Source organism: Lampetra fluviatilis, chromosome 65 (assembly GCF_964198595.1).
Source record: "Lampetra fluviatilis chromosome 65, kcLamFluv1.1, whole genome shotgun sequence".
NCBI lineage: Eukaryota > Metazoa > Chordata > Hyperoartia > Petromyzontiformes > Petromyzontidae > Lampetra > Lampetra fluviatilis.
The window spans coordinates 1,818,434-1,833,199 of NC_136339.1; the positions used below are offsets into that span (position 1 = coordinate 1,818,434).

General features: G+C 46.9%; 1 protein-coding gene across 1 annotated transcript; it reads right to left on the bottom strand.

The window, feature by feature from the left end:
- Window positions 1–2,922: 2,922 nt before the first annotated feature.
- LOC144952092 (uncharacterized) lies at window positions 2,923–12,995 on the bottom strand. Its single transcript, XM_078882496.1, has 4 exons — window positions 12,741–12,995; window positions 11,117–11,216; window positions 5,285–5,434; window positions 2,923–4,520 (listed from the first exon to the last, which is right to left on the bottom strand). The coding sequence occupies exons 2-4, from the start codon at window positions 11,214–11,216 to the stop codon at window positions 3,382–3,384; spliced, it is 1,389 nt and encodes a 462-aa protein (XP_078738622.1). The 5' UTR covers window positions 12,741–12,995; the 3' UTR covers window positions 2,923–3,381.
- Between the last annotated feature and the right edge of the window lie 1,771 nt (window positions 12,996–14,766).

A 14,766-nucleotide genomic window follows, 5' to 3' on the forward strand; every position in this document is an offset into this window, starting at 1 on the left:
AAACCACCGAAGAGCGGCTCTACACCAATAGAGCGAGACCAGCTGCGCTTGGCCCGCGACTGGAAAATGCTAGCTGACATTGGCCGGCAACTTGTGTTTCCTTCGGAGATCGCAACCACCACCCTAAGACCTGACATGGTGCTCTGGTCCCGTTCGCTCAAGAAGGTCTTCATCATTGAGCTCACAGTACCCTGGGAGGACTCAGTAGATGAGGCTTATGAGCAAAAACATCTGCGCTATGCCGATCTAGCTGCCGAAGCACGGCATCATGGCTGGAACACAGAAGTCCGACCAGTGGAGGTGGGCTGCAGAGGTTTTGTGGCAACATCTACAACCAGACTGCTTCGAGACCTGGGAATTAAGGGCCAGAGCCAGCGTTCGGCAATCAGAGCTGTATCGGAGGCGGCAGAAGGCAGCAGTCAGTGGCTCTGGATGAAGAGGAAAGACCCCAGCTGGGCCCCAAAGTGAGAGGGCCAGGAGGTATGCAGTCAACAATGCTTGACTCAGGGAGGAGGACGCCCCTGCCATGCATAGTCCCATGGGATGTTGGCTATCAACAACAAGGCAACTCCTATGACTAATTGAGAATGGGACGCAAGCGTAGGATTGATCACCCTGTCGCTGGCCGCCTTTGGGGAGGGTGTATAGTATGAAAGGCCGAAACACCCTAGGATCCAAAGGTTCACTACTGACGATGCGCTCCCCAAATTTCACCAGGCTCACTGTTCATGAACTCTTGGAAGTGCTTGCACAAAGGATAGTAACATCTCATCCTGTGTTCTTTGGAATCTGCAATGTAAGCTACATGGCAGGTCTTTATTTTTATAATTTTGAGAAAATATGCAAATTAGAACCGGTTCAAACCGTTTTCCGCAACGGTTGTCCACATCCGAACCTTTAAAACTAATTTCGAGTCGTTTAAACCGGTGAATGGTTAAAAATTTTATTTCGGTGCACCCGAACCGCAGCCAAAAACCCATTGGATCAACGCGCCGGTTATCAAAAAATACCTCCAAATACTGCCGCTGCCTGGAACTCCTTCCCGTTAGTTCGTCGACGGAAAACGTCGGCGTGGCGATGAGGTTTTAAAAACCCTATATTAATTTGAATTCGCAAATTTTGCCACGGGGCGTTCGCCCTCTTGTTCCGACGGTGAGCGACTCAAAGAGGCGCGGAGAGGAACCGTGGACGAGCAGGGAGGGAGAGGCCACGCGGTGAGCCGGTGCCAAGAAATTGCCCAAGCCGTGTGGTCCTCTACATGTTAAGGTGTTCATCGGCCAATTAACCCTTTCATTGTTCCGATACGTCTGCAAGTTGCAGGGTTTGTTGGGGGGGGGCCGTCCCCGTTTGCCCCCGAGTCTCGGAACGCGCGAGAAGCTCAGCGTTTAGAGAGGCGTAGAAGTGAAGCGCAATTGTTTTTAAAAAGCATCAACTAAATGCTAAACAATTTTTTATTTCATACCAGGTAAGGTTCACCAAGCAATATAGCTCTATTTTCAGACGTGACGTGGCCACAAATGAGAGTTCAATAAAGTGGCCTATCATGTGGAAATTTACAGCAGCTAAATACTCTAAACGCATGTTGATTCTAAATGTGGAGGGAAAAACAGGAAGACCCGGGAAAAAATCCACGCGACCTCGGGGAGAACATGCAAACTCCAAATATCACAGCAGGCGGCAGGGTCGGGATTGAACCCACGATTTCCTGTATACCAGGCGAGGTGGTTAACATCTCACCACCGTGGAATCCAATCTACTCACCGCAGAGAACCGTAGTGACATGACCACCGCACTACAATAGTTGGCACCAAACCGGTGCCACACGCCCTCCCGCAGGACCTTGTGGGAGTCTCGGTACCGATAAGTTATTTTAGTTTTCTTCTGTTTTAGTTTTGACGACATACACGTACGTCATCAGAACAGGAAGGGGTTTACGAGTTCTTGGGTGTGGAAGGAGATCGGAGAACTCGGAGAACACTCACGCGTGCGAAGGGGAAACATCTCTATTCCTCATACAGACGTAAGAGGCAGGGTCCACACACGTTACGTTGTACCACCTTCTCGCGAGCCAGGGTCCTCTGGTTTTTCCCTCCATATTTAGAAACATGCCTTGAGATGATTTAGATTATTTTGATGCTATAAATGTCCAAATGCATGGCCACTTTGTTGAGCTATAATTTGTGGCCAGGTCGCTTATGAAAAATAAGTTAATACCTCAGTGGTAGGTTGGGGATGGTTAAGTTTTATTACACGCTTTTTTTAACTCACTGTCTGTTATTGTCGTATCCTCAAATCTTGTAACTCAATTTTAACCCACTTCCCAATGTGGCATCGACTGCAAACTTGGTATACTTATGTCATACTGATGACAATACTATATTATATCATTAAAAATAAAAAAAAGCATTTTTAAACATTTTTTTTTTATGTTTCGGCTTGGGTCTAATTGTCTACGGTCAACTCAAGTTGCCTGTAAATCACCACGGCCCCTTACGTTATGGCAAGCCTCGGGGCCACTTCCAGGAGTCGTGGAGTTCTGCCATTACGTACGGTACATTTAATTAAAGCGTGTTTAAAAAAAGTACTTTTAAATATTACTTATTTGTATGTGTTTGGGTGATTTGTTTATCTGTCTTCTACTCCTATCATGTTTTTGTACTGTTTGTTGTTCTAACGTTCTTACTCCGTGCCCCTACTGGGCATCTGTGAACAAGAGCTTTATAGCTCATCGGATTCCTCCAGAATAATTATACTGATTCTGTATGGATCCTACTCAATGTGCACAGGGGGGAGTTTCACAGCATTTGGGAGATTCACCAACCCTCGCCTCCAGTGCTGAATTACAAGCGTACATGCAACCACTTTGATGTTTATCACGCAGTAGTAGTAGGAGGCTTTCCCGACCAATATTATTCATAATAAAGGTTGTTTTTGTTTGGATTAGACTACGTAATTCTATTCTGGCAAATCGCCTGACGAGGCTAGTTGTTGTAATCGCCGGTGAAACCTCACGATACTCGAATTGTAAATGTTGTGGGTTTACTCTCCAACACACAACCGATTAGTGCTGAAGCAGTAACGAACTGGCAAGTTTTGTTTACGCGACAAACCTCACCGATTGGCTGTGGTCGGGTGGTGGCGGGTTTAACAACATTTCTATTTACGCGATACTTTCGTGAACTTTATTCAACCACAATCAACGTCAACTTGTTCGATTAAAAAAAATGTTGAAATTCCAAGATGAACAAACAAAGGAAAGGGGGGGGGGTACAAAAAACTGCCCACAATTAAACTGATTTGAAAATCGATGATAAAAAAAACTTTCACCGCTGCGTTACACCCAAAAAAAAAGGCAAACTACGTGGACGTCGAGGGCTTTCCTCACTCGCCGATGTGCATGCTAAAGAAATGCTTCTTCAGAGCATCGATCTGCAAAAACCCCTTGCCGCAATCCTGGCACATGTACTGCTCCTCGCCGGCGTGCACCTTCGAGTGCTTCTTCAAGTGGGAGGGGATTGCAAAGGCCCTCCCGCAATCTTTGCACACATGTGGCTTCTCGCCGGTGTGCGTGAGCACGTGCTTCTTCAAGTTGCATGGGAGTGAGAATCCCCGCCCGCACTCGTGGCACACGTGCGGCTTCTCGCCCGTGTGCGTTATCGAGTGCTTCTTGAGATCGGAGCGCTGCGAAAAGCCGCTGCCGCACTCCTTGCACACGTGCGGCTTCTCGCCCGTGTGCGTCAGCGAGTGCATCTTCAGGTGCGAGCTCTGCGAGAAGCCCTTGCCACAATCCCGGCACGCGTACGGCCTCTCGCCGGTGTGCGTCCGCGAGTGCGTCTCCAGGTGGAAGCGGTGCGAGAAGCGCTTGCCGCACTGACGGCACTCGTGCGGCCTCTCGCCGGTGTGCGTCCGCGAGTGCGTCTCCAGGTGGAAGCGGTGCGAGAAGCGCTTGCCGCACTGCGGGCACTCGTGCGGCCTCTCGCCAGTGTGCGTCCGCGAGTGCGCCTCCAGATTGGAACGCCGCGAGAAGCCCTTGCCGCACTCCCGGCACACGTGCGGCGCCTTGCCCGTGTGCATTATCGAGTGCTTCTTCAGGTCGGAGGGCTCCGCGAACCCCTTCCCGCACTCGGCGCAGGTGTGCGGCTTCTCGCCGGTGTGCGTCCTGAGGTGCCGGTTTAACCCGTACTGATGCGAGAAGCCCTTGCCGCACTCCAGACACGCGTGCTTTCTCTCGTCGTTGGCGCCCGTCGCGTCACGACCTCCCGACAACTTGTCGTCCGGGTTGGGCGCCTTCCTGGGGGGCGTCGTTTGCAGGCATCTCTCCTCTCCGGCGCTTGTCGCCATCCTGCTCCTCCTCCTACGCCGAATATTGACGCACCACGTGGCGCTGTCGAGCATCTTGCCGCACTTGGCGCAGGCTCGCTGGGTCCGGCAGGAGGCGCGATCCTCCTCGCCCACGCTCGTCTGTAGGCACGCGCCAAAGTCCTTCTCGCACTCCTCGCACAGGAGTTCCACTTCCTCGTCTGCGGGAAACGTTTTCGAAAGAAGAAAAACAAACGAACGCGGACGCATTGGTTGGGAGGAATAAAATGTAAATAAAACAGCGAGGGCCTCAGCGGCACGACTCCCCACACGTTTCGAAACGCCCCTGCCGTGATGCCACTGGCGGAGTGCAATTGCAGTGCTTATGAAGATTACTTACAAGTGTTTTATGTCATTAATAAATGCTGGCTAAACTAAAAAATTCAACTAAATCAAATGTTTTCCCCAGGTAAGGCCCCACTGAGCCACGTAGCTCTTTTTCAGAAGCAACCTGGCTATCACATTATGAAAGCCCACCGAAGTCGCTTATTCCGTGGAAATGTATAGCAGCCAAATGCTCTGAATGCGGGATGTTGATTCTAAATGAGGAGGAAAAAACTAGAGGACCCGGAGAAAAATCCACACGACCACAGGGAGAACATGCAATTTTAATATATATAGCAGGCATCAGGGTCGGGATTGAACCCCAAAACCTCCTGTATACCAGGCGAGGGAGTTAACATCTCGCCACTGGTAGTCAGGTAAACAGCCTAGCTCCATGTCTAGAATACATTAGCTATTTTGTTTGGTTATACTTAGATGGGAGAGAAGCATTACTACCTCAAAGTGTTTTAATCTAATCGCCCCTCCACGGCTCAACACAACCTCCTGGACTCTTTCGCTTTAGCATGACTGGGATATGACTCGTGGTAGAACAAACAAGAAATTATTTTATCGTCTCTGGAATGCTCTCAGAGGTACTCACCTTGACCATTGTCCTCCTCGAGCAACTCCACCTCGATGAACTGTTTCACATCTTCTGCCCACATCTCCACCTTGATCAGCTTTTGCTCCGGAGTGGATACACATCCACGGGAATCCCCCAGCCCCTGCGGGCTCTCGCTGGCTTCTTCAGCTTTAACAACATTGAAAAAAAAAATCACCTCCCATTAGCGCGGTTGGCTACGTACAGTGCGAAAAAAGTTAAACATACAAACATATACAGACTCACACAGAGACCCATAGACTCACACAGAGACCCATAGACTCACACAGAGCCCTATAGACTCACACAGAGACCCGTACACTCACACAGACTCATAGACTCACACAGAGACCCATTGTTTGTTGTCCTTCCCCCGCAACTCCAATTAGCATGGTTAACTACGTATGGCGCGTAAGAAGTTCAACATACCTTCAGTCTGTTCTCCTATAATGTGGTACAGTAGTCCCTCGGTTAACGTTTTTAATCCGTTACACGAAAACTATTGTTAACTGAAATAACTGTTTATCGAATTCACTTATTAGTTGAAAAATAAGTAAAAAGGCTGCAAGAGAGCTGTTTACACTGCCAAAACAAAAAATACAAACAAAGCCAGTCGAGGTCTAAATGCTCATAAACGGGCATCGCTGATTGGCCGAGGGCGTGGCTCAGCCCCACTTAACGAGTGCTCGGATTGGCCGAAATTGGTGCCCACGTGGATATAACCTATCTACGTGACTTTACCAAAAGATCCAAGAATATAAACACGGTACCGTTAGTCAACATTTTAACGTTAGTCAAAACCAGGGGGCCTTTGGGAGGCGAAACGTTAACCGAAAAACCGTAAACCGATTACGTCACTGTTAACCGAGGGACTACTGTAGTTACGTTCCTGAAGAACACCGCGTTATGGAAAAATGCCATTCTAATAATTATTATAGGGGGTAAAGCAGAAGTCCGCGATAACACATGAGATGCATAACGCAGGCTGAACAAAGACTGAGGCGCCATGGGTAGCGTCTAGAAGCATCCAGCAGCATCCCAGTGCCTTATGTGACAATGATGCTACGCCGAGGCAGCTGTTCAACCTCTTATTCCTACTCGCACGAGGTAGTTCCGTTCACTCAATCGCGTTGTATATCTAATTCGCATCGGCGTTATAAAAAAATGTGTTCCCGAATACATTAATCGCATAATAATGGGGTTTTTCCCCTTTTTTCTGGCAACAAAACTGAAACCTTTTTACAAGGATAATATATGCATTGTCCTTGAAACTGATTGGTCCACACCAGAGACGGCTTTCTTTTGAGCCTCGTCTCAATTGGTGCTAGACCAGAGGACGCCAAAAGGCGTACAGCTGAAAGACAATGCACTATCAAAGTAATGAGGGCTCGGGGTAAGCATCTACATCATTATATTATCAGTGTGATTTTTGTTCGCATTTTGACCACAAGTATTGTGGTAAATGCACACATGATTCCTTATGAAGAGGTTTAAGTTTTGTTGCCAGAAAAAAGGAGAAAACCCCTATTATTATATTTTTGTACTGGCAAAGGTCTAATGATACATTAATCGCGTTATACCTAATTCGCGTTGTCAAAACAACGCGCGGCGTTACAGGAGAACGGAATGTACATGCACAATTTATAAAACGCACCTTGGTCTTTGATAGATGAGAGATCTATCGCATTACACAACAAGGCAATCGCACATGTCAGACAAGCACGTTTTGCCCACAAATATTAGAATTCTCATTGTTGCCAAAGTTGGAATGCTCATTCTTGTGCTTTAAAATCCAACCGAAGCAGCGGCAGATATACATTTGAAACAGTGGGTGTGAAAGGCACTCGATAAAGATGAATATTATTGTATAATCTCATGTGCTGGCTTGGATAGATCTTGTTTTGTTACCACAGTAGACTCTCGATTATCCGCGCTAATGATGGGGAGGATGGCCGCGGACAATAAAAAAATCGCAGATAATCCAAAAATATACATTTTCCGCGGATCTCTATGCAAAAAAACACTAATATTGGAATAAATTATGTTTAAGCTAAGCAAATTGAGTTCGTCATTGCATATTTTAGTTAATTAAAACTCACAAAATATATGATCGGATAAATCACTCAAAATGAAGCACAACTGAAGATTTCGATTTGTTACTCTTTTGATTTAGAACGAACGCTCACGATCAACCGAACGATGATGCATGTGCTCAGCGATAGTAACACTTTCCTGGTCCTGCCCAGTAGAAGATTCCGGCCCACTAAGTCGATAGCAGAGCCACGCCAATCAAAATAAAACTCGGCCCACTGTTGTAAAGATATGGTAAATCCTGCACTGTAGGGGAGATGACGTGTATTTGGGATTCACCGGAGAACATATTTGTTTGGTTTAAGCATGTAACTTATAATAAACATTTCCAAGAAGAACATGTATAGCCGTTTTAATAGATTGCAGATGTAATGAGAGAGCGCCATCTAGTGGGCGACAAGGGGTAACTGCACGGCCACTATCGGGTAACCGGCATCCAATCCTAAGCGGGGATATATCTGGGCCAAAGGTAACGGGCGGAGTCAGTGAGAACGTTCGGGAACCATCGGGAAGGTTCCACGAGGGGGCGTGGCTAAAGGCGGAGCTTAGCTCCGCCGATAGGAATATAAGCGGAGGCAGGGGAGGACTCGTGGTCGGTGAGGAAGCCTCGGTCCAGACTGCGTCGCTGCTCAACCGCTCCTCGCAGTTAGAAAAAGGGGAAATACTCGGAGAGAGAAGGAGCGGAGTTGTGCAGAAATTCTGTTAATAAAAAGACACCAGTCAAGAGTCGTCGTGGAAGTTGTTTATTACACAGGGACTCCTTATACCTACGTGACTTTACTGAAATAACCAAAGAGCATGGATTCCTGCAGTCACGAAAACTTAAAATCAAGACAGTACGTAAAATTCGTGATCCAATACCATCTATGATGGATGTGATCCCTGACATGCCAAACCCCTGCGTTTACAAACTAAGCTGTGTCTGCGGCAGTAGTTACATTGGGGAAACTAAGTGACATTTCTCGGACCATGTTCGTGAACATAAGGCAGATCTGAAACACTGTAGGACCAATACCTCGGCCGTGGTTGATCATTGTGTTAATGCGGTGGGCTCACACGAAATTGATTTCTCTAAGACGAAGGTACTTTGCAAACCCACTGGCTATCAACAAAGATTTGTTCATGAAGCCATCCATATATACAGACACAGACACAATTTCAACTAAAAAGATAGGTACAAACTTAGCAATCATTGGAAGGACGTTATCAACCAGTTTAAGTCATAAGTGGCTGTGATGTTCCCTTCCTGCCACCTTCCGATACAAATTTTATTTATTTATTTTCCCCATGGCTTCGGCTCTCCGATTTCACATTAACAGATTTAATTTCCTGCGCCAACGTGGCCACCTACGGACGCCGACATTTACGTCGCGGTGGCTCTGCGATCTTACCTTAACATACTAATCTCTCACATTAACATAGCCACTCGCGCACTCGTCGCAGATGCCGCTCTCCGATCTTACATTAACATGCTAATTTCTCACATTAACATCACTAGCCCCGCTCACTTCATTTATGACCCTAGGACTACACCCTATTAAACAGTCTGCATTCAATCTTAATTTCAGCAGCTTTCCTCCTGATGACGATCGCTTGTGTTGTGATCGAAACGCCATAGTTTTTATTTATTTTATTCAACCATCTACGTGACTTTACCAAAAAGACCCAAAGATTATCCATGAGTGGTTTATCCGATTTGCGGATTAACCGAGCACCTGAGATTTTGATGTAAATTAATAGCTCGTGGTTTTTCCCTTCAGCCCAAATTTATACACAGACATTCGACTTACGAACTTTCAGAGTTGCCTGTTCGGACCGAGAGTCGTAAGTTCAACCGCCACGAAATAGATGGCGGTGGTGGCATCTACGTCTGCCCAACATCAAGAACCAGTGGCATCTTCATCTACAGGAGATTATACAACTTTTTAAGCCATTCCTCGTATTTAGTGTACACGCAGTAAAACGTGTTTGGAATCAACAGGAGTAAAGTTGGACTTACGAACAAATCGGCTTCTGAACAGACCTCTAGAGGATGGTGGTGGGAATCAGGCTTTAGATAGGAATCCGTGTGGGTGGCTTTCCTGTAGACAGAATGTCCCACGAGCCATCAGGTCTCTTCTCGATCAAAACATCCAGGAATGGTAGCTTGCCATCATTTTCTACTTCTATGGTGAATTTTATGGATGGGTGTATGGAATTGATGTGGTTGAAAAATTGGTCCAGTGCTGTATGGCCATGTGACCAGATGATGAACGTGTCTTCTACGTATATTTTACACAAGGAAGGACGTAGGGTGGATGTCTGGATGGCATCTGTTTCAAATTTCTCCATAAAAACATTCGCTACCACTGGCGACAAGGGAGAACCCATAGTGGTACCTTCATTATGTTTGTAGAATGTACCATTCCAGGTGAAGTAAGTATTGGAAAGGCGGTGCCTTACCAAACTTGGTAAATCCGGATTCAGTCCCTGTTGGACCAAGTCTTCAATGATTGCAATGGTGTCAGGCACAGGTACCTTGGTGAACAGAGACTACATCGACGACGGGGCTCATTTTCCATTATACTCGTTTACATTGACATGCCAATCTCTCACTTTAACGCAGCTGCTGTGCTTGCTTGCGTGTGGCGATGGGACTCCTTTCCATCCCTGACCCCTCCTACTTACCCTTGGGTGACACCCACCTCAAACCTATATATAATTTCTTGTTGCAGCAGCCCTTTCTTGTTCAACAGTTCTTCTGCTGTATATTTCCACCTGATGACGATTGCTTGTGTTGCGATCGAAGCGTCGTGATTTACTATTGATGTACTGTGTTAAATCGAACCTGGATCTTGTTTGTTCATGATTTAGGAAATATTTTTGGTGACCCCTGCTATGTATGGCAAGGTGATGGTTTTGATTGGGTGCTCAGATGGTTCTTTCCCAACAGTTGGGGTGATAGCTTTACGGATTGTGTAGTCTGAATATCCATTCATCTTGAGAGCTTGGTGTACGTGTTCCAATTCACTGGCTAGGTGGTGATGGTCGTAGATGCGTCGAGTTCTATGGTGTAGTTTTGATGAGGGAATTCTTCTAGGATGGTGTTGGGAATCAAGTTTTAGGTAGGCATCTGTATGGGTGGCTTTCCTGTAGAAAGAGTGTCCCAATGAGCCATCTGGTCTCTTTTCGATTAAAACATCCAAGAATGGTAGCTTGCCATCCTTTTCAACTTCCATGGTGAATTTGATGGCTGGATGTATGGAATTGATGCAGTTGAGAAATTGCTTCAGAGCTGGTCGGCCATGTTGCGTATATAATCGGTTCGTTCTACCGTAGTTTATTTGTTTGTTTGGCCTTCGTCTTACGTTGAACTATATATATTTTTTCAAAGCTGCTGTAGAAATGCGTTGATGATGTGTAACATAGTATAGGTGTGGGGATGGGAAAAAAAGCTGAAAGTGATTTGATTAGATGTTCTGGGAGGCCCAACCGAAAGTTATTCGCAATTAGCACAAAGAGTGGGGCAGCCCGTCCTATCAACAGGGGCTTAACGTGACAATCACATGACACTCACCTAACCGTCCAGAGTCATTCACCACTCACCTGACACTCATCAGTCCAACTCACCCAATACCTCACCACTCATCAGATTATACAATACAGTGCGAAGCCTGTTTTGTGATTCATTTTGATGTCAATTTGTCCTGCAATGACGATTCAAATGCGAATATAATCGGTCCGTTCTATAAGTACTCTCACCGGCATCGGCACATATCGCCGTGAAGTCGCGACACGGCGCAGGTTTTGGATGTTCTTCATATTCTTGCTTGACGAGCGGTAATTCAAGGTGTGAAGCCATCTGAGGAACACAAAGGGACATTTAACCGTCTTAACAGACTGCTGTGCACTTTTAAATCGTCTAGATCGAAAACTCATTTATTTAAAACTACTTCATGTTGTGCATTTAGTTTGTTGTCCTTCCTACTCCCCCCGCGCACCTCGGATTGGCGCGGGTTGGCTACTAACGGTGCGAAAGAAGTTCAACCACACACAGAGAGACAAGGTGGCCTGTCGCTTAAAAAAGCTCACAACGGCTGAGCTGTAAACTGCCGAGATTGGCGCAGGTTGGCTACGTACGGTGCGAAAGAAGTTTGACGTACACGTACGTAAGCAAGCCAACAATTGGACACGAGCACACACAAACATTATCATGGCCGGCATCACGAAATCTCTACGAGGCACAACACAGCACACCTGCCAACCCCTTATCAGTGCCCTACCTTATTACAGAACAATTCAGACCTTAGTGGTCACCCCGTGCCCTTATAAATCTCAACGTTCATCCTACAAAGTCCCACCACAAGGGAGAAACAGAAATAGCCAAAACAAATGTTTTGCTCGTATTGAAATGGCTGTACGCCGCATAGACCTGAAAACTCAAATTTCCCTGTACAAGAATACGGGGCGAACCGTGTGGGTTGACACGGTGTGATACAGGCAAGCTCTGTGCACAAGGTGCCAGTGAACATTATTAGCGAATAGACACACGCGCATCACAAGAGGCAGCGATCATCACAACATTTTGACATTAAAAACGGGCAAAAAGCAGTTCTGAAGATGATTTATCAATCGATTGATTATTCCGACTTAACGGCGTCTCCGCCGTAATAAACAGCCGAGTGTGATGATGATGTAGGCTGATTAGCATATTTAGAACTGTGTTATATGTTTGCTTGTGTTGATAATTATTGTGCGACGGAGTATGCTGATTTCGGAAGTTGGGGTGAGTCAATGGATAGCGCAACTCTCTACAAATCCTCGTTCCGTCTCATTCCGTGTCGTCTCTCTGCGTCTCTCTGTGTCCCATTGTCTATCTGTCTACATGTGCATGCATCATCCCTGTGTTTCTGCCGCTATCTATCTTCGTCTCGGTGGCTCCGTGTATCTCTCCAAATCCCCGTTCTGTCTCACTCCGTGTCTCTCTGTGTCTCACTCCGTGTCTCTCTGCATACAGTGGTGTCTCTATGTTTGTGTCGCTGTTTGTGTCCCTGTGTTTGTGTCGCTGTGTATATTTGTCTCGGTGGCTCCGTGTCTCTGCGTATCCGTGTCTAAGTCGGTGTGTCTCTCTGCATGTGTCGCCACGTCGTGTCTCTCTGCCTCTCTGCGTGTGCCCGTGTCTGTTTCTCTGTCTGTGTCTCTCCGTCTGTCTGTCTCTCTCTGTGTACGTGGATGTCTATACGTGTCTCTGTGCGTATTTGTCTGTGTGTACGTGTCTCTGTCTGTGTGTACGTGTCTCTGTATTTGTCTGTGTACGTGTCTCTGTGTGTACGTGTCTGTGTGTGTACGTGTCTCTGTGTGTGTCTTATTTATCCGTCTCTCTTACCGTGTCCCCCTGATTTCTTGTTTTATTCTTTCTCACGGACCCGTCTGGGATATGAAGGAAGGGCCAGGGAGGCCCCAAATTCGACGCCCAAATTAATCGGCGTGTCTCTCTCCCCGTGTGTCCCTCTGCCCGTGTCTCTCTGTCTCTCTCCCCGTGTCTCTCTCTCTCTCGTGTGTCTCTCTCCCCGTGTCTCTTTGTCCCTCTCCCCGTGTCCCTCTCCCCGTGTCTCTCGCCTGCAGTGACCTCTCCTCCTGGCGCCCGGCAAGCGACAAGATGCAGCGACGGCGGCGAGCGACAAGATGCAGCGACAAGACGCGGCTGGGTCGGCGACTAGCGGCTGAAGGTCGACACGAGAGAGGGGCGCTGGGCCGTGGACGCGTCCACGGCCGAACGCGCCTCGTTGAGGCCTTTTGCGAAACAAATCCGATCGTTCACGACAATTGTGAAGAGGAGTAGGAGGTGGAAGGGGGGTGGTGCGTCGCTAAACCTGGTTTATCCGGGATGTTTCTGTTGCGCGTCGTCGCTTTAAGATGTTCTCTGTTCATATTTTTCGATTTGAAGCTTTCGTGGCTGCACGAAAGCATCCAAGAACATTTGCTGTGGTTTTCAAGAAAATTTGCTGTGGTTTTCACACCTGATGATGATTGCTTGTGTTGCAATCGAAACGTCGTGGGAATTGTATTGTTTTATTTGTATTATTTTATTATTTCCCTTTTACGTGACTTTACCGAAAGAACCAAGAATATGTTCATATTTTGTTTGTTGCGGTTGTACCTGAGTCAAGATCCGCATGGCTCACAGGGCTCTACCTAATACGTGAAACTTGAAACAGCCGACACGGTCGATTTCGGAACGGTGGCCTACATGGGACCCTGTTGTTTTTTTGGGGGGGGGGGTGGGTGTCAGTATCAAAGCATGACAAAAAAAACAAAGAGGATGCTTTACGTGTTAAATTTGAGGTGGTGTTAAGATGTTAAAACACCAAATAGCCACACCCGGCACTTGTGGTGAACATGCAACCAGAGACAGCTTTCTTTATGGCCTAGTCCCACCACCGGTGTTAGATCGGAGAACGCCAAAAGACGAACAGTGCAAGGACAATGCACTGTCAGGGAATCTGTAGCTCGCGTGAGCGGCTACAACATGGGATACCTTCTTGGCAGTATCAAAGCAGAGAAAAACATCAGAATCTGCTTTACCCTCTCTGGCAATGAAACAGGAGGTGTTAAGACGTTCACACACCAAATAGAAACCTTTTGCAAGGAGTCAAGGTACTGCATTGACCACACACAGTACTTATAGTGAACATGCAAACAAACGTGCTCTGGTAATATATGGGCATTGCCTTTGAAACTGATTGGTCTACACCAGAGACAGCTTTCTTTATGACCAAGTCTCACCACGAGTGTTAGACCGGAGAATCCTAAAAGGCGAACAGCACGTGGACATACTCTTTGGTTCCTTCGGTAAAGTCACGTAGGTATAGAATAAAATAAATCACGACGTTTCGGGCGCAACACAAGCGTTTTTTTATTGTCATCCGACACTGAGTTGGACGCAGTCGCCCTCCAGCAACGGAGGGCAGAGGTTCGCGACGCTCACAACAACGAGCGGAGCGCCGTGCGGATAAAACGCAGCGGGTTGATTGGCACAGGTGGCGCATCGGACAGAAGCAGTGCCGGATTGTGCGGGGTCTGTAGCAAATGTTATAAGGGGACCCTAAATACATAAATATTAAAACTTTTTTTTACTTGCACACTAAAGTAATTGCATTTTTTCATTTTCTATACAACCAGATGATACGACAAATCGCTAACCTTAAACACCCAGTCGTTTGTAAAAGTTAAAGGCGGTATAGTACTATAGTAACAGAGCAAGTGCAGAATCACTGACCCGGAATTGATAGCTTGAAAGTATTTAGTGCGGGGGGCCTTGAAAGTATGGGGCCCGTAGCTGCTACATATGTAGCTACTACTACACGTGTAGCTACTACATATGTAGCTACTACTACACGTGTAGCTACTAC

Coding starts and splice junctions, on each gene's coding strand:
- LOC144952092 (XM_078882496.1), bottom strand. CDS start 11,216: ATGGCTTCACACCTTGAATTACCGCTCGTCAAGCAAGAATATGAAGAA. Junction 5,435..11,116: donor GGCGATATGTGCCGATGCCG/GTGAGAGTACTT, acceptor ATGTTGTTAAAG/CTGAAGAAGCCAGCGAGAGC. Junction 4,521..5,284: donor CGAGGAGGACAATGGTCAAG/GTGAGTACCTCT, acceptor CGTTTCCCGCAG/ACGAGGAAGTGGAACTCCTG.